The sequence below is a fragment of the Nothobranchius furzeri genome, chromosome 12 (genome assembly GCF_043380555.1).
Source record: "Nothobranchius furzeri strain GRZ-AD chromosome 12, NfurGRZ-RIMD1, whole genome shotgun sequence".
NCBI lineage: Eukaryota > Metazoa > Chordata > Actinopteri > Cyprinodontiformes > Nothobranchiidae > Nothobranchius > Nothobranchius furzeri.
In genome coordinates this window covers 19293365-19319407 of record NC_091752.1, presented here as the reverse complement: position 1 = coordinate 19319407, position 26043 = coordinate 19293365, and the positions used below count along the sequence as shown (strand labels likewise).

Sequence of the window (26043 nt, the reverse complement as noted above, 5' to 3'; positions counted from 1 at the left end):
TCTGATCAATTAAACTTACTCGAAAAAACTATGATAACTGAATTAACCCTTTGATGCATGAATTATGAAATCTTCAACCATGGTTTTTTTAACGTTTTTTTCATTCATCTTTAGGTGTGAATGAAACAAATTTCATATTTACATATTTTTTTGTAACATTTAATTTACAAATAATTTATTACATGTCCACCTCAGTGGACAGCGTGCAATCTGAACATGAAATATGTCGGCTTGATTTACTGAAGTACAAATGGAGCGGCTCAAATGCAATAAAGTCTTCAACAGCTGAACTTAATAGCAAAAATAAATAAATAACAATTTTGAGTACCTGTCCACTGTAGTGACCATTATGCATCAAAGGGTTAAGTACACAAGAATATGATGAGGCTACTAATGCGTACACAGTAAATGCATTTAAATGCAATTTACTACTATGAAAAAGATAAGCCAGAATCAGAAGTTTTTTTTTGCCATATGTGAGAGAATCAAAACATTAGGAAATTGCAAAGTAAAGTAATGAAAAGTACTTAAACTGTTCTTACTGTTACTACGGCTTAAAGTGAGTGTATTTTTCCTGGTGATTGGCAGCAGTACATACCTAAATCACCGCAAGCAAGTGGTACTTTTGTGTTTGAGTAAGACCTTACCAACGGATGGCCATGAGGCAGGGGCGCAGATAGGATTTTCAAACTGGGGGGACAAAGTTCCAATGTACCCTCCCCCAAACACTAGGGCTGTCGCGGTTGAGGAATTCCCCCTGCGGTGATTCAGGGTGGCTTAATATTGCGCTATGCGATATTATTGCGGCATTTTCTTTTTATTACATTACTATCTAAACATAATGTTTACACATTTAAAAAAGGTTAAAAATTGCCGTGCCTTCTTTTATAACACTTTACTGAATGCAGATCAAAGGGCAGTAACAACACAGATCGCAGTAACGTTTGTTTCTCCGACAGTCGAAGTCCGACTGAACTTAAAAACAACAAAATTCAGGAGGTTAAACTTTTAAATGCAAATTTGGCTGCAGCATCTAACAAATAAGAAACAAGTCCCCATTTTGTTTAGTTGTTTAAAATCAAGCATAAAAAATTACATGTACCGGGCGCACTATCATTTCACTTTCACACACACGAATGACGGTGATTTATAGCTCGGTCACGTCCTTGTTGCCCACAAGGAAAACCAGCATGTTAACCATATACGGTTTGAGAGAGGATCTGAGAGGGGCGGCAACGTTTCCAGCAACAATGAAAACCCTCTTGGATGGTGCGCTCGTTGCACTAACACACACGTACTTGCATGCGACTGGCAAGCAAAGGGAATCTCTCCCGGTTGTTGCTCCACCATGTCAGGTTTTTTTTTTTAGGGTGGATGCATTCCTCCTACAGGTAGCGAGTGAGCTCCAGCTCAGCTCAAACTCTCTTCGGGACGGTTGCAGAAGCAGTGCTTGTCCAGGACTTCAGCAGGTCTCCGAGCATTTATTATTATTATTTTGCCGCTGGTGGCAGCTCTGTCTCGGCCAACGACTCTGGCTGCGCAGCAGCTGACGTACTGAAAACCAAAGTGCTCCCAAAGGAGCGAAGTGACGTTTCGTTTTGATACCAGTGCAGCCATCCTTCTCAACATGCATCATCGAGTTGAACCAAGTTCAGTAATCGCGGTGGCCCATGATGCAGCGCGGTGGGCTTCTTCATATTGCGATATTTCATTTTTGCGGTTACCGTGACAGCCCTACCAAACACACACACGCACACACACACACACACACACACACACACACACACACACACACACACACACACACACACACACACACACACACACACACACACACACACACACACACAAACTATTGCAAGCGCCTTAACTAGAGCTCAGTGAGTTTGTGTAATTTCATCCAATGGTTTACGTAAAACTAACTAACACATTTATATACGTGTTTGAAGCCGTTATGCAGTGGAACGCTGGCAACAAAGCTCTGCCTGATCAACACTATAAATGATAAATGATCTGCACTTGTATAGCGCCTCTCAGAGTAAGGACTCCAAAGCGCTTTACACTACAGTGTATGATTCATCCATTCACACACATTCACACACTGATGGTGACAGGCTACGATGTAGCCACAGCTGCCCTGGGGCGCACTGACTGAGGCGCCCCACTATTTAATTCAGTCATTTGTTATTCTTCCAATCAATTACTAACCAAAACCTCATGCTTTATGCAAAACATTAAATGATTTTCAGCGTACCAATCTTTACAGAAAACATAAAAGCACTAAAAAACTGCACATAAAATATAATAAGAAACAATATTCACTTATCACTTAGAGCAGTAGTTCCCAAACTTTTCAGCCTGACCAACAGATGTTCCTTCGTATTTTACGTTATTTATACATTTTCATTATATTTGGAAAGTTTTAATTTATATATAGATATCTTTTAAAATTTTTATATTTTACTTTTTTTATGATTATGTGGCACACTTGACTTTCATATGTAACGCATCGGCATCTGCCCCTTTTTACGGCTTTTTTTTACATTGTCGCTACGTCTGTCACGTTAGCGGTGTTTTTACCATCATTTCTACATCCATCACGTCCCAGAGAAGGTTAAACCAACATCAGACCCAACGTTTGGAGCTTGTAAACTCCACACACCTCTCGTGCAGCACCAGCTGTCTGATGCTGCAGCAACGTCAATCGTCCCGGCTGGATGAGTGAATTTCTTCATCAGAGTCAGTCATGACCAGACAAAGTGATCAGTCAACAAAGACCAGACCTGCCGCCAATTATACGTTTTATCTAATATTTACGCTCTTCATGTTGCCCGCATCTCCTCCTCTCCCCGACTGGAAGAATCTCCACGGGAGGCGATTTTCAAACTCTAAAAACTCGCAAACTTTGCTCAGCCTGAAGGTTCCACACCTCCACTATCTTCTGATGTAAAGTACTAACTTCATGAGGGATCATATTTGTAGATGAGACTTGTTAAAGTCAGCAATGAGGCTTTGGCGCTTTTAACGAGTAAGTCCCAACACTGACAACAATGTACTGAAACTAGAACCAACATGCATAAACAGACAGATCGGTCCTGCCTACTTACACTGTTGGTCTTTTTAAATACGCAGTAATCGTTGCTTGCCTTTTTCACTTCATCCTGCATCCTAGCAGCAACCACTTTGGCTCCTCTGGAGTCGGTGTTTGTTTACGTCAATGCTGCATTCATTGTAATTGGAAAAATGAGCTTCAAGCGCTTAACCTCCGATTTTGTTTTCTTTCTGGCCTTAGTTGGGGGGGGACGGATTGGGGTCGATCTGAATCTGGGGGGACAGATCCCCCCCCCCCGTCCCCCACCCTATCTGCGCGCCTGCCATGAGGGTCAAAAACCCCTGGGAGCACAACTTCCAGCTAAATGACAAGTACATCAGACTTTTTCATCACTGGCAACGAGCGAAGAGGTAAATATGTAAAACAACAATGTTTATGAATGGTGAACGTTTTGTAACCGTTTGTTACAAAGAAACAATTTAACACGATGTTCCGCTGAGCTGTGGTGGCCTCATGGAGGGGGCCATCGACTAGCACACTGCTGCTAACCACAAAAACATTCTCCCTCTCCTGATAATAACTTTTTGCTTTCCTTGACGTTGGATGTGCTACTACTAGTTTATCCGTTTAATTATAGATCCACTAGGATAAATACAATAAAGTTTATCTTTCACCAAATACAATATTTACTAAGAAATCACAATATAACTATAGACACATTACTAGTCTTTGTGCGTGCGTGCGTGCGTGCGCGCGTGCGTGCGTGTGTGTGTGTGTGTGTGTGTGTGTGTGTGCCTGCTCTGTCTTCTCGATCCCCAGTGAGTCGTGGAGGATGGCTGCTTATACTGAGCCAGGATCCTCTGGAGGTTTCTTCCTGGTAAAAGGGAGTTTTCCTCTCCACTGTCGCTTTATGCTTGCTTAGTATGAGGATTGCTGTATAGTCACTGACACTAGTCAGTGACTTGATGCAATTTGCTGGGTTCCTTATATAGGAAACATTATTTCTGATTGGCTTAATGAACTGACCTGAATTGGAATGTTTATTATGTGAAGTGCCTTGAGACGACTCTTGTCGTGATTTGGCGCTATATAAATAAACTTGGATTGAATTGAATCAGAATCAGAATCAGAAGAATTTTATTGCCAGCGCTCCGTTCAGAGCGTAGGAACTTGACTCCATAGTACAACCTGACCAAGGTTACACACACACACATATAGATAAGACAGATACAGGCAGACCATGGGAGCAGCTATAACGGCGCTCCTTTGTAGATGAGTAAGGGAATACATGAGGGAAGTTCAGGGAGGGAGAAAAAAGGCATTAACAGGGTTACACCAGCAGGGTGTAGCGCTCCAATGCAAAAAAAACACCCGACATGTAAGCAACAAACGTCACAGTTCACAACATGAGACCCGGTAGGTAGGGGGAGGGGCTGGGATCCTGGTTTCCTCAGCGGGGACGGCCTGTGTGGCGCTCAAACAGCTGGCTCCGCAGGTGGGAGGGAGGTCATGAGGAAGCATAGAGAGCAGTGAGTCCTTTAGCTTGATGACCTCAGTGGAGACCACAATCTGAAGGTGGGGGGGGGGGGGGGGGGGGGGGGTGGATAGAGATTCACAGCATTTGTCAGCATTCCTTCCATCGTGGGGGTTATTGCATGCAACTCCAAGGCTGCTTATGGCGTCAGATTCGATAACAGAAACTTTGTTTGGGTCAGACAGAGATAGTTTTTCCTCTCTGCCTTAAGTCTGTATTGATCATTCAAGTCCTCCAGTGAAGCCAATTCAGTGATTAAACACCGTCTCCACACCGTCCGGTGACCCTTTCCGAGATGTTATCAATCCTGCGCGCTAACACCGGTAACGCAGCTAAGACATTGTCCAGCTTGCGATTCACCTCGAGCAACGTCCCAGTCTGTGAGGTATCCACACGGACGGTGCCGTCCATGGATGCGGGTCGCCCTCCATTCGCTCCCGTCATCCCAATTTTACGGAAAGCCAGACATCCTCCCCCTCCAATCAGAAGAAATCCAACGATCATCAGGCCAAATATCCACATATCTTCGACGTCCTCAATGGACAGCTGAGAGAGACAGATGACATTCCACTTCTTCCAGGAATCAAACATGTATCCCGCTGCATGTGTCCCCTGAGGACAAGCGTGAGCCCCCTCCTCCGTCCTCATTGTAGAAAAAATCTTATCAATCGCGTTGAATGAAGACTCTAAACACACAAAAAGCCCACGGCCCTGATGGGGTATCTCCTGCCACTCTAAAGCACTGTGTTGAAGAGCTGACCCCAGTGTTTACTGGCATTTTAAACTCCTCACTAGAGGCATCTCATGTGTCCACCTGCTTCAAGATCTCCACCATACTCCCTTGTCCTCAAGAAACCAAGGATCACTGGACTCATTGACTACAGACCTGTGGCTCTGACATCTGTGGTCATGAAGTTATTTGAGCACCTTGTTCTCCCCCACCTCAAGACCCTCACAGCCCTCCCTTCTGGACCCCCTGCAGTTTGCTTATAGAGCCAACAGGTCTGAAGATGATGCCATCAACGTGGCTCTACACTTCATCCTGCAGCACCTGGACTCCCCGGGTACATACGTTAGGATCCTGTTTGTGGACTTCAGCTCTACCTTCAATAAAATCCTCCCAGACCTCCTCCAAGACAAACTGTCCCAGATGACTGTGCCTGACCCAATCTGCTGGCGGATCACTGACTTCCTGACTGACAGGAAGCAACAAGTCAGGCTGGCGAAGAATCTCTCTGACCTGCAGACAGCACCGGTTCTTCTCAGGGCTGTGTTCTCTCCCCTCTGCTCTTCTCCATGTACACCAACAGCTGCACCTCCAACAGCAAGTCTGTCAAGTTCATCAAGTTTGCAGATGACGCCACTGTCATCGGACTCATCTCTGACAGGGATGAGTCTGCCAACAGGATGGATGGTCGAACGGCTGGTTTCCTGGTGCAGCCACATCAACCTGGTGCTAAATACCCAGAAGTACTTGCAGGTTGTTGTGGACTTTAGGAAGCACAACCCCCCTCCCCCACACCTTGTCTGACACTCCTGTCATGATGGTGGACTCATGTCACCCAATGTTTTCAGAGTTAAATGGTAAAAACTACACAATGTCTCTTTAATTATATACAACACAAAAATACAAGTTCAGTGAGCAATTTTGCAAGTATTATGTAGTGATTTGTCTTAGATATAGTAACTTGTGCATTTTATTTTGTATTAGTAGCTTCAACAATTAATTACCTATTACAGTGTAGTTATTATTTTAAGTGTACTCGCATATCTTTTGAAGGAACTTATTCCAAACTTCTTGAAAATTGACCAAAGATCTTTGGTAGATGTAAGGTGTTTAAAATTCTTTCTTTATGCAGTTCCAGATGTACTCAACAATGGCTCATGGATCTAAGCAGGTTATACTCAGCTCAGTGTCCTAGCGGCATGAGTGTCCACCCTGAGACTAGGAGATTGTGGGTTCAAATCCACGGTCGGGTCATACCAAAGACTTGGAAAAATGGAACCCAATGCTCTTCCTCTTGACACTCGGCATTAAGGGGTTCGATTTTTGGGTTAAACCACCAAATGTTTCCGGAGCGCAGCTGTGTCTGTAGCTCACCTCTCTCCCGGGGGATTGGTGAAACGCAGACAACAAATCTCACTACTGTGAGACGACTAATGGGACTTTATTCTTTAACTTTTACCATCCCTTCTATGACCCTTTTTTGATATTAGTTCTATAAAGTAACATAACTTTTATCTATATTACCTGATGATATTTCTGCACATATCTGAGTCACTTGTTCACACGTTAGAAGTCCCAGCAGTTGTTGAATGAAGACCACAACTGGGCCGATGGTTAAACCCGGGTTCATTGGGTTCCTGCTGGATTTGAGCCGATCACACCTTCCCATTTCAAAGGGAAGTGAGCATGATGTGTCTTTCCTCTGTCTTTTTGGACCACTGAATATGTTCTTCAGCATTGCTCAGTTCTTTGTGCTCCTTCAAAAAAAAAAAAAAAAAAAAAAGGTAGGACAGTTCACGATGAAACCTCAGGCTGCTTTGAAATTGTTACTGCGGAGGGACCGTGCTGATCTTGTTGCTGAGCTCGGGCCAGATGCGGTCTCTGACCTCTGCCATGAAACTATTCTTCACAACCTCAGCTTGATAGAAATAGCCTCGCTGTTCCTCCCCTGGTCTTAAACCTCTCACACAAACAGCTGCTTCCATTTCAGGTAATGACTGTGTTTCAGTCCACAAATGAAAGTGATGATTAGCACCTGTTTGGAGTAATGAGTTAATCATGCACCTGACTGTAACCCTATGAAATCCTTGAATGTGTGCACAAGACATAAAAGGGTGAGTGCATTCTTTTGCATATTGTAAATCAATAAAAAAAAGTATAATTTCAATTTGAGCAAGCATCGAACATTTTTAACACCTGCCTTTAATTTGATTGGTTAAATTCTCTGCAGTCCTTCAAGCTCCCATCAGAGATGCTCAATTTTTTTTAAACATCCACACCCCTCCCCATCTGTTATTTAGCATCTCCAACGACATATTTGCTTTTTCTATCATCATTTAATTTTATCAAGACAATATTTGCTTTGGCCTGCACCTCCAGTGCCCAGAGCCTTCTATAAATATAAGGCCTGAACGCAGCCCTCGCAGTCATCTGCACACGCCGACTCTCCCCCCTCAGCTGCATTAGTCACTGGCATAAACAGGATGCAGGGGAAATGTCACGCTCCTTCATGAATATTCATGGCATGATGCTGTCTACTTGGCAGACTCAAGTGACGGTTGTGCTGCAAACACAGACCGTCGAAAAGCAAAGCAGATTCATGAGGATGATTAGAAAAGAGGGGGCACTTTGATTCTGCTGTGCACACATCAAACTGTGGAGGCAAAACTCAAGCAGCCAAGATCAGCTGTAGAAATAAAGCTGGAAAATGTATTTTCATAGAATGTTTTCTAGTATATTATTGTAGAAATCTACCAAATCGATACGTTTTCTAAAAAACAATTATCGTAAAGCACAATAAACTCCCCTCCTTCCTGTTTCTTTACTCTACAGCTTAAAAAATGTTTTCCTCACAGCAGCACCGTTTTCTCCTCCATCTTTCCACAGGGGAGTGTGGATCTGTTGATAACTGGAACTGAAGTGCATTATCAGTGTGTTCACTGCCAGCCATCATGATTAGGGCTCCAGGAAGGTCACACAGATCTGATTAGACACTCATGAGTTCTCATTAGATTTGGAGTAGAAAGGTTATGCTTCCACCAGTGAGGCCCGGCTCAGGTAGCACCTACCCGTACAACCCAAAGTGATTCTGACAAACCGACAAATTAGCATGGCTGATTAGACATTTTTAATAATAATAATGGTGTTTTAGACACAAAAAAAAGCCAAAATATTAGCCTAGAGATCTAGAAAAACCATAGGAGTGGCTTGGTGTAAGCTGGGCTGTTACAACCCAGATGTAGAAAGGTGGAGAAGAGTGTAAAATAAAGCAGAAGTGTGTGAGTACGTAAAATAAACAAAGGGTTTATTTTACCACGGGGTAGTATTCCCAGGAAGAGGCAGTACTAATTACAAACACAAATATACACAGGTATTTAACACAAAACCCCTTTAGGCTAAATGGACTACAAATAACCCTGAAGGGAGAAAACTCTGGATGTCTTAACTGTTAAACTAAAAAGAGTTCCACCATAACCAGTTCACCTGAAACAGAAAGAGATTCTATGTGGTAGCATTCTTCAGCAATAACTAACAAATCCACCACAGTTCAGGCAAACAAAGTTCTAATGCTACTTACACTGGAACTACACAAGTGGCTACCTAAAGCACGATGCCTATCAAACTGTTGAAATGTGTTCGGAGGCAACAGCACGGATCCAAACGCCTGGAGCGCCGGGCAGCCTCGGCGTTTTAAGGGGATCCATTCATTAGGTGTCTTTAGGGTAACTATGTTTGACTTAGCACCAGAGCGTTATTTTACCTTAGTTTAGTTTTTTACAATGAAGGAGCAAAGAGCAATTTCAGAGCAAAACAGCGATGGCTTAGGCTCAGGAACTGCATTTGAAACGTCTTTGGTATCAACTTTGGACTATTTAGACGTGAGCAGATAGAGGTATTGGTCATTTATTTAGAAAAAACGTGTATATTTGCTGCTTCTTTGATGATGTGTGGCAAACTGCCCAATGACTGATTTCTGTAGAGATGAATACATCACGGTGTTCATTGCTCTGATTGGTCCTAGCACTGTCCAGTCGTGACAGTGTGAAGGACAACCGTCGATTCCGTCCTGAAGACTGAGCTCTATCTATAGGTCGTGGCCTAAACATTTCCATATATAAGATGGCTTACCAGGCTAGCACCTTCACCTTTATGAATAAAAAGCTTCTGTTCACCTAAAACAGATCTGTCGTGAACCTTTATGAAAACAAGCTCTGTTGGTGTGCTGCAGAGACAGCTGATCATGGTTCTATTGGCATTCACCGCTCTTGCCACTATTACAGTTACGGCAATTTCGCTGCACAGCTCCACACATTAGCAGCCACGATGGAGTCCCTCCAAAATCTATTCTAACATGAGGTGACCTGGGAGGATGCATAAGCGATGCTGATGTTGACAAAGATGATTTGGATAGCGCCCTTGTTCAAGGGACTTATCAGCAGTGGAAGGCATTTACACACAACACACTGTACGGGGTGTGAGTGCAAATACAATCAACCTCAAAGCCCCGTTCTGGCCTCTAACTCCCTTTTCATTACAGACCTTCCCCCTGCTTGTAAAAGAAGGAGATGCTGGGAGAGACTACAAGCCCCGGTGCACAGATCACAGGTTTGGGCTGTAATAAAGCTGTAGAAGTCTTACCTTGAAAGCCTTGGTGGAACCTGGAGCCAAGCGGCAGCAGTTCAGGGGTGAATTCGTTATATCCACCTACAAAGAGCTGGTTGAAGACATTGAGGCCCACCAAAGGCCAAGGAGAAAATCCTGTTCTGTTACGCTGCTCATCAACCTGAGGGAGACATCACGGAACATTGATATTCATGCTGGGGTCGTACGTCTGTAGGCGTCTGTGTCCACTCATTAGTCACGCTAATAAACTCCCATTGTTATGCCTCTATGAGACATCCTTAAGGCACCAGTGCCACCTGTAATCTCAATTTATTGTTCAGATTTTCACAAACTGCTGTTTTTTTAATCAGAATCACATCATGCAAACATCCTGTCCCACTCATTAACCTGATCTGAACTCATCGTACTACCATGACTAAGAATAATTTCCTCACGTCTTTAGTTATGAAAACATAACCAGAGTTATGTTCTCCTCAAGTTTGTGTCAAATGAGTCAAAAAAAAAACCTTCAGGCTTCATAAGAACTGGAATTAAGTTCAGAAAACAACTAAAGATAAATGTATTCAATAAAAACATAATGTCATAGTTAACCTCCTAAGACCCCATGTCCTCATATTTTATTCACTTCAACTTAGACACTAATTTAGAGACAGTTGATACAGACTTTACGCTTAAATCTTTTGTCTTCTTTCATTTTTTAAGGAAGTTTGTCAATTTTTTATCTAAATAAAAAAAAATGTTCATGAGAGTCGACTAATCTATAATCTTTTCAATCACACCAAATACAAATTCAGGTCTCAGGAGGTTAAAGCAGTTTAATGTTGCCCTAAAGGCGTCAGGTCGTGTAAACGTTTTGGCTACATTTTTTAGCTAAATCCAGACATTCCACTTTGACATGAGTTTATTATAACGTGGACAACAGGAAAAAGAAAAGTCTTGCTGAGGATTTTAGAGAAACCGATGAAACCAGAACTCTTTGGATGTTTGTCCTCATTCCAATTTAATCCAAATTTAAATTTGCTTGATTAAAAATCTTGATTTGAGCAAGAAATCCAAAACTTTACTCATAAAAAAATTGGAAAATAGACCAACACCAAATTTAAAAATCATAACATGTGGACATCAGTTAGTTTTATTATGAAAAAATAAATGTCTCATATTTCTCATATTTTCACATTTATTTTGGGAGAAAAATAAAGAGAAAAGGAAGAAAAAAAAGATGAAAGCAAAGATGAAAAAGAAGAAAAACATGAAGAAAAATAATGTTTTTTTTGTATAGCGCCTTTCAATTCTGACAAGAACCACAAGGTGGTTCACGAGCACAACAACAACAAAAAAAGATTATTTATTTAAAAAGTAATGTAGGAAATACATCTTTTTTAAAAAGGATCAAATGGAAAGCAAAATTAATAAACAGAAAATAAAAAAAGACAAATTTAAACAGAAAAAAAAGGAAATGATAAGATGGTAACACTTTACAGTAAGGGCCCCTTTATTAACTATTATTATTATTATTAGTTACTTGGTGCATTGTTAATCTTTAATAAACAAAGGATCCTTTCATGTTAACTATTAAGTGTCCTAAAGGTTAGGACTATGGGCCGGTGGGAGGGGTGTCTGCTTAGTAATGCATTACTTAATATGGTTAAGAAGTTGTTAAAAGTGTATTTAATGGTTTATTATTGCTTAATGATGCACTAAGTAATGTTAATAAAGTGACCCTCAACAAGTGAGACTGGGGAAGAATCTCTCGGACCTGCAGCCCATTAGAACCGGTTCCCCTCAGGGTTGTGTTCTCTCCCCTCTGCCCTTCTCCCTGTACACCAACGGCTGCACCTCCAGTCAGGCTCATCAAGTTTGCAGATGACACCACCGTCATCATACTCATCTCTGACAAGTCTGCCTACAGAATGGAGGTCGAACTGCTGGTGTCCTGGTGCAGCCACAACAACCTGGTGCTAAACACACTGAAGACAGTGGAGGAAGCACAAAGCCCCACTCCCCCCCGTAACCCTGTCTGACACGTCCATCACGATGATGGACTCAAGTCGCTTCCTAGGCATCACCGCCACCCAAGACCTGAAGTGGGAGCCCACCATCACAAAAATGTACTGTATACTGTATCAGTACAGTCGATGAGGCAGTTCTACCCCACAGTCATCGAGTCCATCCTCACCTCTTCAACCACTGGAGCTACCACCAGGGACAAGAAGAGGCTGCAGCCTGTTCTACCCTCTGCTGAAAACAGGACCTGTACACCTCCAGAACATTGAGGCATGCAGGTCAGATAACAGCTGACCCGTGTCACCCTGGACACAGTCCTTTTGACTCTCCCCATCTGGCAGGAGGCTCCGATCCATTCGGACCAGAACATCTCACCACAAAAACAGTTTCTTTTCCTCTGCGTTCAAACTCATGAATATCAATCATAGACCTGCACTCCAGCTGCTTTGTTCCAGTCACATGACCCTGTGTTGTGTTTGCACCTGGACTGATCCGCTCTGACCAGTCCCTACACTGACTTGTATAAAGTAGCTGCTTCTCTAATTATTGTCTCCCTATATTATCATCATTTCATTGTGTTTATTTCTTAATTCTAATTTTTGCTTACTTTTTCGATTTCATTTCACGTTCCAAATTAGTTCACTTATTTTGCTAATCCTTTAACATTCTGGGGATACTTTTATCAATTAAAGGGATGTCTACTGATGAAATAATTATTAAATCTGAGATAAAATCACCTTCAGCCATCCGATTCTCTTTGACCTTCCGAAGGTGATGGAGTGGATGTCGATGCGGACGTCGAGTCGATCACTGACCACGGTCGCGACTCCTGATCCCAGATTAAATCTATGTACAACCCTTCCGCTTCGCAATCCCAAAACAAGAAAGTCATCACCATCACCCCCTGAAAGACACGTGGAAAGTTGCACTGAAAAAACTGAAAATTAGATTGGCTCACATTGTCTCTTTGTGCTTTTTCTAATGAACCTAAGTTGGTATCAGTTACATAATTAACCCATTCTTCCCAGATGTTAACAGATGCCACTTCATTACAGCAGTGAATGATTCATATTTTAGTTTTCCTTCCTTTGTGTCTTTTTGCTCCAGCCTTCCAGGCACGGCTCACCCTCCTGACAAGTGTTTCATTATCCACGTTGCTCTCGCTTTGCTTCGCCTCCACCCAGATGAACTGTACTCTCGAGAGAAAACAACCGCAGAGAGATCTTGTGATTTTGTCTCTCCCTCCTTCCTCAGATGAAATACGCTGCTGACAATGGCGCAGCAGTTAATCTGACCCTGCTGAAAAAGAAATACTAATTTAACGTGATTGCTGTTGACAGCAAACGCAGCGCGCACCTACACCTCATTCTGTCCGGCTTCACAACTTTCAGGGTGATTGGTTCACGTGCTTGTTTTTTATGGCATGAGAGCGAGGCCGAAACATGTCATGCAAGTCGGGAACAAGTAAAAATCTGTTAGGCAGCACATTACCACTCACAGCAGGTGATGTAAATGGCTCAATTTTAAAAAGCATCAAAGAAGATGGACAACTACAAAGATGTTTTTTTCCTCTAGTCTCCATCTGAACATATGAATCCTTTTAAATGGCTCTGCGTGTGTCCGGACGAGGCTCACCTTGCCCTTTCTGTCCAGCAAACAGGATCAGGTTGTCTTTGACAGCAGATGAATTATTTGCAAGTGTGAACTTCAGCTTGAACTCGTAAAAAAAACTCAGGCTCGGGACGGAGGCGTAAGCCACAAAGGACGTGTAACCAAACTCATCTCTTCCACTGAATCTGGCACGAGTTATATTGATGTCTGCAAAACAAAACAAAAACACATCACCACCAGCTGCTGCAGGGTCCACAGTGTCTGTGTGATAATGTCTAAACTGAAAGGTCTTATTTATTAGCTCTAACCCAGTTTACCAAAAGGTGGCACTATTGCCACATTTTACAGACCTGCCTTTAAGAAACACATGCATTTTATTTTCTGATGTTAGACGATGACCTGTTTTTCAAATACTACCACCTCCTCACTCCTATTCTATTTTCATCAGTGGCTCTTTAGAAGGAATTCTGGCTTACAGGCTTCACTTCATATGTGATGTTCACAAGGGTAGCACAATAAAACCAAAGGTATTCAATTACAACCTTCAGTTTACATATTCTCAATGCATGGTTGACTCAATAACACCCCACCAATTCATTTCATCTGATCATACCCATCTTCTTGATTTTACATTAGGGACTTGATGTAAATTTACCCACGCTCAATCAAAATTACATGCTGCCATAGTAATTTTCCCTCCACAGTAGTTGGACTCAGACACAAATCTGCTCTTCTTTGTCCAGAAGCCTCCGTGATGGCTAAGAGTAGTTCAGAGCAGCCCTTTGCGACTGCCCTATGCTCACTTTGGGTGTTAAATTATTAATAAAGCTGAAAATGCTTCTGGTATTGTCTTCTGGAGCTGTATTTGTTTTTTTTCTCACTGAAGAGCTAAAGCATTTTAGTGCGGTCTTATTTTTAATTATTATTCATATTATGACATTTTTCTTAAATTATAATAGTTCTATGGTCGATATAAAGCATGTTTATTAAGGTCTTTGCACCAAACCCTTCTCACATATAGCTTTGTGGGCAGCTTTATTCTTCTCAGTACCTTCCAGAATGAGCTGTTTTGGTGCTCTGTTACTTTAAGAAAAACAAGGTGCCACTGGCCACGCCTCCCCCTTTCCCCGATTAGCTGCTATAGCTAAGAGACACTGATATCTGGGGGGGGGGGGGGGGGGCGGGTCACAGAGCAGAACCGTTGCTCCTCCAGCAGCAGCTCTCTCTTGCATGAAAAAGATGGTTCTATGTCAGCTTCCCCGTTTGTGAAGTCGCAAATTGAGACTATTTGAAACAGCTCCTTTTTGCCACACAATTCCTAAAGTGAAACACTGACAGAAAACAGCTAGATGGTGTTTTGTTGTTGTTTACATAGGCTTTAGAGACCCACATGGCAACACTAAGGGATGCGCACACACGCACGCACGCACGCACGCACGCACGCACGCACGCACGCACGCACGCACGCACACACACACACACACGCACACACACACACACACACACACACACACACACACACACACACACACACACACACACACACACACACACACACACACACACACACACACACACACACACACAGATCTCTCTGAAGAACTCAGCATTGACGGCTTCAGCAACGCTGTGCCACGCCGTGGATTTTCTCTTATTTGTTTTGCAAAAGCACTTCCTTTCATTTCTCCACCTCACCCACAGGTACCTCAATTTCTTCTTCTGTGAAATTGCACTTCCTTGATCTACGGTCGCCATCGTCATTGGCATTGTGCTGCAGCAGCCGGCTTTTGTATATGCATGAGATCCACAAGGCTCTTTGCATTGACTATTTATGTCAGTAAGTGGGCGTGGTGAGGGCGGGATGTGACTAAAATGCATCTGAGAACCTTTCTAGATAGTTTCTGATTTCTGAAGCGGAGATTGCGTGCAGCTGTGCGTACTCCATGTTTGATATATCACAAACCTACTTGGCGTAAGTACATTGTTTTTGCTGAGCTTAAGTACGGTTTTAGTAAGGATTCTACGCAATGTTTGATAAATGAGACCCCAGATCATTAAACCACTTCTGAACTTAATTACATTTTTTATTTTACAATATAATAAATGTAGTTTTTTGTAATTATAACTTGATTAATCTCTAAACTACTTTCTGACAGTAATTAAAACCTTCATTTTTTTCTTCAGTAAACCTGTCTGACATGTCAAAAATTGTGCTTATGCAAACAAGCAAGCATGTCTTATTTAATTACTGAGAGTTTATACTCCAATGTGTACATGGCATGCTGTCATAAAAATGTTGAAAACTTCACTTTTCTCCCTGGAAATAAATAAAATCTCCAGCTCTGCAGAACCTCCACCGCAGTTTTGTTTTGTTCGACGTGGAGTGTGATGCATCGAGAATCATCCGCCGAATCCTGAGCTGAATCAAAGGACAACAGGAATTCTGATGCTCCATTTTTTCGTCGGAGATGACACTACAGTAGATCTGTGCCACTTAGCTTTGGATGTGCAAAACAAGATTCAATATTCACAACCACAACAGCCTCTGTTGACTCAAAAGATGCAGAGGGTGTTGCTTCTGGACTGTATCCATGACACGCAATCAATCATCTTTAACCCTTTGATGCATGAATTATGAAATCTTCAACCATGATTTTTTTAACAATTTTTTTCATTCATCTTTAGGTGTGAATGAAACAAATTTCAACAAATATTTTTTGTAAAATTTTATAATTTATAAATTATGTATTACATGTCCACCTCAGTGGACAGTGTGCATTCTGAGCATGAAATATGTTGGCTTGGCTTACTGAAGTCCAAATGGAGGGGCTCAAATGCAATAAAGTCTTCAACAGCTGTGCTTAATAGCAAAAACAAATAAATAACAATTTTGAGTACCTGTCCACTGTAGTGACCATTATGCACCAAAGGGTTAAGATTTTAACACTAGATCTTGTCAGAAGGTTTTAAAATGTTTTCCAATGTTGCATGTTTCAAACCAGGACAACATGCAGCAACAGATAAATTGACTCTGAGCTGCTCAGAAGCTCAGAAAACTTCTCCTGACTGAATTTCAAATAATGCGTAGAGCACAAATCTCAGTACAACAAAAGGTCAAAAACAACAAACAAACAACCCCCCTCCCTCACTGAATCAATAACAAACACAAGTGCTGATGCTTCTGAATATTACAGTCCATTCTCACACAGGAGAGTTCGTAAATGAGCTGTATAAAATACACAAGTTTATCCCTCCCGGGCAGATTAAATATTTTGTTGATTTATGAAGTAAAACAGGTGAACGTGTGCAACCTCCCTGCAGCAAAAAAAAGGCAGTAAAACATGAGCAGTTTGTTGGATGCTAATGCTCAGAAATTGTATTTTATTTCATGAATAAACCTCAGAACATGATGAATCTAAATATACTTGCAGATGTGCAAGTAGACAGATGACTTTTTGAACAATCAGAAACCATGGGCTCCTCTAAGCCACTGATGGAGGACCTGAAAATGAAGCTAAATGGTGCCTACAAAGTAGAAGACTACACAAAAAGAGTCAAAAGTGCTCCAAGAGAGAATTACCCACTGTCTGAAATGTAATTAAGAAATGGTGGTTAGGGTAAAATGAAAGTAAAGAGACAAAAACCTGCAATGTGATGAAGGAGCTGTTCTAATAACTAATGTTACAAACCTAAAGAGGAAAAAGATTGTCAGACAACAACCAGATAGAAAAACAGTTTAACTGTCCACAAGAGAGGCTGATGTAAAAACAGGGTCTCATCTGTAGGAATAACCTTAAACCTGATCTTTTGCTATTTGCTGTGGTCTAGTATGAATGAATGCCTTCTGAGTCGTGCTCTGTGGAAAAAAGTTCTGGCGCTCCTGTTTCAGGAAGTAGAATTTTGTCAGAGGAAAAAAAACACAGCATTATTTGGTGTTTCATTACTATTCATGATATTCAGACATCTCGCCTCGGATTGGCTAACAGCAACACAACTCTAGCAACGGCTCAGTTTGGTTTGCAACAATGATGTTTATCTCAACAAATGACACAAGTCTGAAGGAGTGTTGTGTAGTTGCTAAGGCTAACAGTTAGCTTCTATTAGCCAAGAAGTGCTCTGCTCTCTCCTGGATGCTAAATGGGTTAGCCATCCCCGTTATGAACCAAGTGGGATAAGTGTCTATTTTCTTCCGGCAGCTAATACAAATGATAGGGAAAGAGGACAACCTCACATTCTTCATATATGTGAAACTCAGACTGATTGATCGTATTTCAAAAGGATTTATTAAAAAATGGTTTTTCAGTGAAGTTGCTTTTTTTCCCCAAGTGGAAATAGTGATTGCAAAAAAAAAAAAAGAGTTTAACTCAACACTTTGAGCTAAATTAAAGAAAAAAGATAAAGCAGCGCTTGATAAAAGAAGCACATCACCTCACAGCAAAGCCTGATGGTTAAAATATTAAGCTTTTGGGGTTGTGAGGCAGCACAGGAAACATTAAGGACAAAGAAAATAACTAATTACTTTAAGATTCAGCCCAAGTCCCTCAGAAAAGAAAAAGGATAAAAGATTGCAGATACAAAAGAACAACTATCCTAGCAGACCTTAAAATCCTCCAGATACATCAACAAAGACTAGAGGAACCCCTGCTGAACTTCAGCATGCACGCAGAGTTTTGGACATAGTATTCATGCAAGGATTCTAGAAAACATTAAAAATTGAATAAAGCTACAGGAAATAGTTTCTAAATCAAGAACAGGGTCTTTTAGCTTGCCAGAAATAACAGGTTGTTAATATTCGATGAAAAAGTCACTTTTAAAAGTGGGTTTATAAACCCCTGAAAGCAAAGACTAAATGTCTGCATGTAGGGAAAACGGCTTCAAAGAAAACATGTAAATGATGCTGGGACTGGGTTTCCTGACCTTTTGTGTAAAAATGTCTCACTTTGAGTCACTTTCATAAAGTAGGATTTTATTTTACTTTAGATTCTTTCTAGTTTTAGTTCTCTGTTTTGGTCAAAATGTGCTCAAAACCAGGTCAATGATAATCATGACACTTTAAATATTCATTAAAGATGCAATATTTATATTCTCAAGACATTCCAGCATCACTTCTTCCTTCTCTTCTTTTCCTATGAGTGTCTAAATAACTACAACAATCGATTTTGTGATTTCTGCTTTTGGAAACAAAAAGAAAGTAAAGAAAATGTTTCTTTTCAAAGAAAAACATATAGCTGTTCGATCTGCTCTGATGAAACAAGACTTTTGCTTTTTCTTGGAAAGAGAAAGAAAAACTGACAGCCAGGCTGAATAGTAATTACCATACCATACCATACCAATTTTATTTATATAGCACATTTAAACACGGCATGAGAGCCGACCAAAGTGCTGAACAAAACACACAATAAAAACAATCAAAAATAAAAACTAAATCCATTAAAATCAAGTAATCCAACCCTAAAAGGAAAGGTAGAAAGGGAATAAGTTAGACAGAATTAAAAGCCAGAGAATAAAAGTGAGTTTTTAAACGAGACTTAAAAAGGGAAAGAGAGGAAGAGAGTCTGATCGGGAGGGGCAAGTGGTTCCAGAGCTTCGGTGCACAAACTGAAAAGGCGCGCTCCCCGCGGGACTTACAGCGAGAGCTAGGGACATGTAGGAGGTGTTGGTCAGCTGATCGGAGGGATCTTGTAGGGACATATGGGTGAATGAGCTCAGACAAGTAGCCAGGTGCTAAGTTATTTAGGGATTTAAACACAAAAACCAGGATCTTAAACTCTATCCGGAGATGGATGGGGAGCCAATGAAGATTTGCTAAAACCGGTGTGATGTGTTCCCGCTGCCTGGTGCCAGTCAAGAAGCGAGCTGCTGCGTTCTGCACTAGCTGAAGTCGAGCGAGAGTGGAGGAGGAGATACCGTATAGCACTGAGTTAGAGTAGTCGAGACGGGAAGTAATAAATGCATGGACAACTGAATGAAGATGATGCCTTTTTAAAATGGGCTTAACTTTAGAGAGACGCCTCAGGTGGTAATAACAGGTCTTAACTACCTGGTTGACATGAATGTCCATTTTTAGTTTAGCGTCCATCACAACCCCTAAGTTTGTGACACGGTTTTTCAACCCACTTGTGATAAATGGAAGGGTCAGTTGGGGACTTTGAGAAGTACCAGGGCTGAAAATGATGGCCTCTGTCTTAGCGTCGTTCAGCAAAAGAAAGTTTTCTGACAGCCAGCTCTTCACATCATTACAGCATTCAACAAGGGGCAGTAAGGAGTCATTAGGCTTCACAGAGGCATATAATTGGCAATCGTCTGCATAAAAATGGTAATCAATGTGGTGTTTTTTAAAAATGTCACCCAGGGGCAAAATATATAAATTAAATAAAAGGGGTCCAAGAATAGAGCCCTGAGGAACACCACAAGTCAAAGCCGCAGAGGGGGAGGCAGCACTACCCATCATAACATTAAAGGTGCGGTCACAGAAGTAGGACCTAAACCAGTCTAAGGCAGTCCCCTGGATGCCGACCAGCTGGTTCAGCCGAGTCAGCAGAATAGCATGATCAACCGTATCGAAAGCAGCCGACAGATCCAATAAAACCAGCAATACATTAGAACCAGAGTCAAGGGTTAATAAAATGTCATTAAAAACACGAAGATGAGCTGACTCGGTGCTATGGAGGGATCGGAAGCCTGACTGGAAGGGATCCATTAAACCATGATCATCTAGATGAGACATAATTTGGTTAAAAACAGCACGCTCTAACAGTTTTGATAAAAATGGAAGCTTGGAGATCGGGCGAAAATTACTCATAACAGAGGTGTCAAGGCCAGGCTTCTTCAGAACGGGTTGAACTACTGCATGTTTAAAAGCACGGGGTACAACACCAGTGGATAGGCTGTTGTTAATAATGCTCAGCATAAGGGGGCCAGTGACAGAATATGTCTCTTTAAGGAGGTGTGGAGGAACAGGGTCAACCGGAGAACCTGACGGCTTCAAGGCAGACAGGAGGTTCTCAAGAGAGGACAAAGAAAGCAAGTCAAAGTTATCCAGAGACCGAAGCCGAATGGGTTCAGGACGACTAGTGACATAGGGAGAACTAATCTGAGCCCGGATACTAGCAATTTTTCCAAGAAAAAATTTCAAAAATTGAGTGCATTGAGCATCCGAGGTAGTAAGAGAGTGGTGGTCACTGGCTGAAAGAACAGCATTGAGGGTCTGATACAGGACACGCTGGTTGCCAAAGGATGCAGTAATAATATTTGAAAAGAATTTATTACGGGCATCTTTAACTACTTTCTGGTAACGAGCCCAGGTATCTATCATTATTTGGTATGAAATCTGAAGCTTATCCTTTTTCCATCTACGCTCGGCTCTTCTGCACTCACGCCTGACAGATCTGGTAGTTGCACTGATCCAGGGATCCGACCGAACTTTAGAGCGTCTAGTTCTCATAGGGGCTATCTGATCTAGCACAGTAAGGCAGGAAGATCGAAAAAAGTGCAACAAATCATCAGTGCTAGAAAACACCGGCAAAGTGGAAACAAGATCAGTGAATAAAGTACAGAATTCTGTTGCAGTAGATGGTGTAAAAGATCGGGCTCTGCGAGCAGGCATTAAATTAATTAAAGAGGCATTGGATCTATGAAGGCGAAACAAAACCGGGAAATGATCTGAAATATGGACAGCATCAACAAATTAGTGCTCCTCTTTTGTTAAAGTGCCACATAAGGAGAAGTGCCGCAAGTTTCAAGAACAGAAAGGCCTCAGGAGGCTGGGCAGTGATCAGTTTTGACTCTGATCTAATCTGATGTTTCAGGATTAAAATCCAAATGTCAGCTATGTACTTAGTGTGAAAATAGAAGGTTAGACTTCTTTGTTTGGCGCCCGGGTGCTGGGATCCTGACAGAGGCTGTGGCATGGCTGAGTGACTTATATGCCAAGCACCCCGCTGCTGTTATAGTCAGTCTAGTCAAGCAAAACCTTTTGTTTCTGAGATCCACAACCTGTGAAGTCCTTTACCTCACGGCACTGCTGTTGGAAAATAAACATGGAAAGTTGTATATGACTTATCACAATAAAGAAAACTCCCATAACTCTACAGTTCCTCTACAGTAGGGTGACCATACGTCCCCTTTTCCCCAGACATGTCCACTTTTAACTCTCTGTCCGGGCGGGTTTCTTGTATTGATGAAAATATCCGGTTTTTCATCCAGGAGCAGGGATTGAATTTTGGGGGGGGGGGGGGGGGGGGGGGGGGGGGCTGGACATCCTACACATCCAGGGGAGCCGGAAAAAAGTTTTCTACCTATATTACGTCATTTATACGGACTCAGTGTACCAGGGGTTCTCTTGAGCAGAGAGCAGCAGAGCGCTGATCGTTGGTGCGCTCCAGGCACCTGCGTCCAGCGTATGGTCTATTCTCAAAGTGGCGCAACCAAAAAACTATAATGAACACACGATCGTTCATGTCCGCGTATATTCTCTAATTTCTGTCTTATTTGTGCCTGAAGCGCTCTGCTACTGCGGAGCTCATCACCTGTGCTGCGGTGATTTCACCTCACTGACGCAGCATCGAAATGCGCTCTCCGCTTTGCGGTCAGGAGATCCCTTTGATCTGCTCAGAAGTAACTGATGAGGTGAAAAAGTAAGAATCCAGGCAGCAGCTTTTCTGGAGAGTTTAGAGGAGATGCAGGAAGATGAGAAACAGACTGGACAGGAAAATAGTTAAATAAAAACAAGAAAACTAAACAAAGTGTTGAAAAGTAAAATGTAGGTAGATTTATCTCCACTACGCGTTTTTACCTGTATAAAACAATAAGTTATACACTTGTCATATTTATACATCTCATACAATTCAAATAACCTTCAAAACTCTGTCACACACCCAGGGTCGTTTCAAGGCATTCTGGGGACCAAGGCAAAACAGAACACCCCCCACCTCTTATAACTGGGCTCCCCAGAAGCCTCTGTGTAATTAATACCCTCTCCGGTAGTGTTAGTTATACAGTGTTTATAAAAGCCCCTCAGACATTGCTGACATGATCTAATATTATCAGATGAAAAACTAAAGTATCAGACATGCTGTCTCATCTGCTGCTTTTCTAAACTTGCAAAGAGTAACAAAACCATTTGAAAGCCTCTATTTGTGGATTCTCTGAAAGTTTTCATGGAGTCCAAGATTTTTTTTATCATTGATCCTATCATCTAATCTCACAGCTGAAGCAAGCATCGTTAATAATCTGTGCACAGGAAGCGTACCGATGCTGTAGTAAAACAAAATGTATAATAATTTCTTATTAATACAACCTTGTTGCAGCACTAAAGCAGCAGAAAAATTAGATTTAGCAATAAATATGCTAAATATTTACATATGAATTTGTTTTAGAGCCCTTTAATTGGCAGAATCCGATATTAATTTTAGCTCTTCACCTAAAAAAAAGGGTCCCAACGTGGTTTGTTTGGCGTTGCCATAGTGTGACGTCATAAGCACAGATCCCTGTCCTCTTTTTTGGAAATGGAAATATGGTCACCCTACTCCACAGACTTGTGTGCTTGATAACGAACGTCTCTGCTGCAGACTCACATTAGGTTAGGTTTGGCAGTTTTGGCTTGCTTTTGGCACCCCCTAGTGTACATAGAAGTGAACCAAAAGCAAAAACTATCTCCTCCTTGTTTGTCTTTTTAGCACCTGAATCTAACAGCTGAAATGTCTCCACAGCCTTCATTAGATTCTACAAGAACAAATTATCTATATTCATGATCTATAACATGCAGGAAATGTACTGGAACCAGACTGCAGCGCCAGGTATGCCAGCTCCATTTTTTAAAGTCCCAACAGACAGGACCGACAGGTCAGAAGTTGCAAGTGGAATATTCTAGCCACAGGGGGCGATAGGAGCTGGGTAGCCTTTGAATAACCCTGTAAAGGGTCATTGTAGCACATCCTGGCTCGAGAAAATGGTTTGAAAATATGAAAAAGTTGCAAAGTATTCCTTTACTGGAAACACTCAATTGTCAAACTGAATAGATAATCAACCAATCAATGCATTAAGGACTGTCTGAAATTCTGAGTATTAGAAAAGGGAAGAAAGTGATTTGTACTTGGACTGGTTGTTGGAGCCAAACAGGCTGCTCTGAGTATATCAGGAACTGAGATTTTCACCCATGACCATCTCTAGGGGTTTAGAAAAAATGGTCCAAAAGCAAAAGAAGAGAAATTATCAAGTGAATAGCAACAGCCATGTCGGAGAAAAATGGACAGACTGGTTCAAGATGGTAAAAGTTGCTCAGTAGTTCCAAACAAAAGTCGACAGAATTACTTCTCTGAATGTACGACGTGTTGGTCCCAGACGCAGATGGACTCCAGCAGCGTCTGACCACACACCGTGTCACTCCTGCTAGCGGAGAACATGAAACTGGGGCTACAATTCCAGGACTACTAGAACCAAGACCAGAAGAGACTGGGGATAAGGGCAGGGATGTCACTAGTCTTTAAAGATAAGGGGGGCCTGGCCCCCAGGATTCTAGGAAAGAAATAATGAATATCGAGGGTTGAAAAGATGTTTCTACTGCCTGGGTCCTTTCTTCCTTTAGCAGCTTAAATAACCAGAACATAATTTTAATTAAATGTAAATTAGATAATTTTTTTATCAATGTAAAGGTGCTCTTTTATGAAATGTATACAATTTAATATAGTATGGTAATTACTATATTTTGAGGCGGGGGGGGGGGGGGGGGGGGGCTTGGGGCCTACCCAAACTAGGCCTAATGGCATCTCAAATTCAGCTGCATCACTCAGATGGCCGAGTCAGAACATGAAAATGTGGCTCCATCCTGACTTGTGCCAACGGTTCAGGATGCTGCCGGTGTTTCCAAAGCCTTGTTGAATCTATGCTACAGTGAAATAAAGCAGTTCTGATGGCAAAAGAGAGCCAACATTCCTACTTTTGAAAGCAAATTTTAAAGATAGTGGACATAAAAAAATAACTATGTTTCAATCAGGCTGAAATTCCAGTTATCAGCAAATAAGATCTTATAAACTTTAAATAGCCTTTTAAAATATTCAGCAAGCAGCCACGAGTTGGATTATCTGACTCCTCTGCTGCAGGAAGACGTTTGCCTTTTCAGCAGAATTTAGCTTCATTAATCCTTTTATTCAACAACAGACTCTGATTATACCAACTGCTAAAGGCTTTCATCTACCGACTGTTTGCTGATTAGTCTCTTAATAAATTAGTCCTTGCTTAACCTATGCTGCATTGTTCTGTGAGAAGCTGTTCCATGTGATGCGTACCTTGGTCACACAGCAGACCCTGTCTTCCAAAAGGGCAGAGACAAACAGCCTCCAGCGGCGACTTTGGGATGCATGTGGCTCCGTGACTGCAGGGGCTGCGCTCACAGGCGGTGAGCTGACACAGCCGGCCGGTGTACAGACGGGGGCACTCGCAGAACCAGTCCTCGCCATCACTGGAGGAGCAGAGAGACATCATTAGGCAGGCTTTTACACTACAGTGGCTTAAAAAACCCACTAAGAGATTCAAGATCTGGAAAGATGGCCATAAAGATAGGAATGGAGAAAGAAAATGTACACCATTATCCATTTGAGTGGTTACAGCACAGACATTCAAACCCTGAACAGCAGCAGCAGAAGGCAGCTTGCCAGAAATAAACTTTTTACATTTTTTGATGTTTTGTCTCCTGACGTCCACTTATGTGCTTCCGTTCTTGCAAAAACAGAAATATGATCAAACATGCAAAGTGATATCCAGACAGGGATGTTCTGAAGTGCTTATAAGACACAACTCTGAAAGGTACAACTTAAGACAGCAGAAGCAAGGGTGGGGTTTCAAACCTATAAATGAATAATATGTTTTGAGCAGCAGCACCGTAGGACGCGTCTTCCTCCTCGAGAAAATGGCTTCTCCAAATAAAATATTTACATTCTGCCATCAAAGTTGAGCATTGTTTGATATGAATGTAGCCCACTGAGATGCAAAAGGATGTTGTATAATGTAAAAAATACATACTGTGATGCCATGATGTTCGATTTTTAACAAATGACTCTTTTTCAAGCTGTTTTAAGGCACAGTGACATTTGGCAGCATGCTGATTTTGCTGACTGTGACCATTATTTTTTAAAGTAAGAGTCAAAAATGGAAAATGTCATGTACATATCTGGGAGAGGAAAGGCGCAGCTGATTTCATAAGCTTTGACAACCTCAAAGAGAAAGTTGTGCTGATCTGGTGCTTGGAGAGCTGCTAATTTGTCCTTTAAGATGTCACTCAGTGGCACATAATGTGCTTAAGTTTTCCTCCAGAAGCCCTGATTACTTCAACTAGTCAAAATATATCCAAGTGAAGTGCAGTGGAGACTGTAAATCTCATTTTTTCTTGGTGTGAATCATGGGTGAATAGGACTGAATGTATTTTGTTTTCACCTGAGTGAACTGGGATTTAAGCAGTCAGCCATTTTCAAATACAGGAAAAGTGGATACTGAAAA

General features: G+C 41.8%; 1 protein-coding gene across 1 annotated transcript in view; it reads right to left on the bottom strand.

The window, feature by feature from the left end:
* The window catches only part of eys (eyes shut homolog), a 370767-nt gene that overhangs the window by 5790 nt on the left and 338934 nt on the right, over positions 1 to 26043 (bottom strand). Inside the window, exons 45-48 of the mRNA XM_054750130.2 lie at positions 24837 to 25009; positions 13576 to 13758; positions 12678 to 12844; positions 9952 to 10096 (exon numbers count right to left, since the gene is read on the bottom strand). Of these exons, the coding sequence (XP_054606105.2) occupies positions 9952 to 10096; positions 12678 to 12844; positions 13576 to 13758; positions 24837 to 25009 (668 nt within the window). The remainder of the gene's footprint in view (positions 1 to 9951; positions 10097 to 12677; positions 12845 to 13575; positions 13759 to 24836; positions 25010 to 26043) is intronic.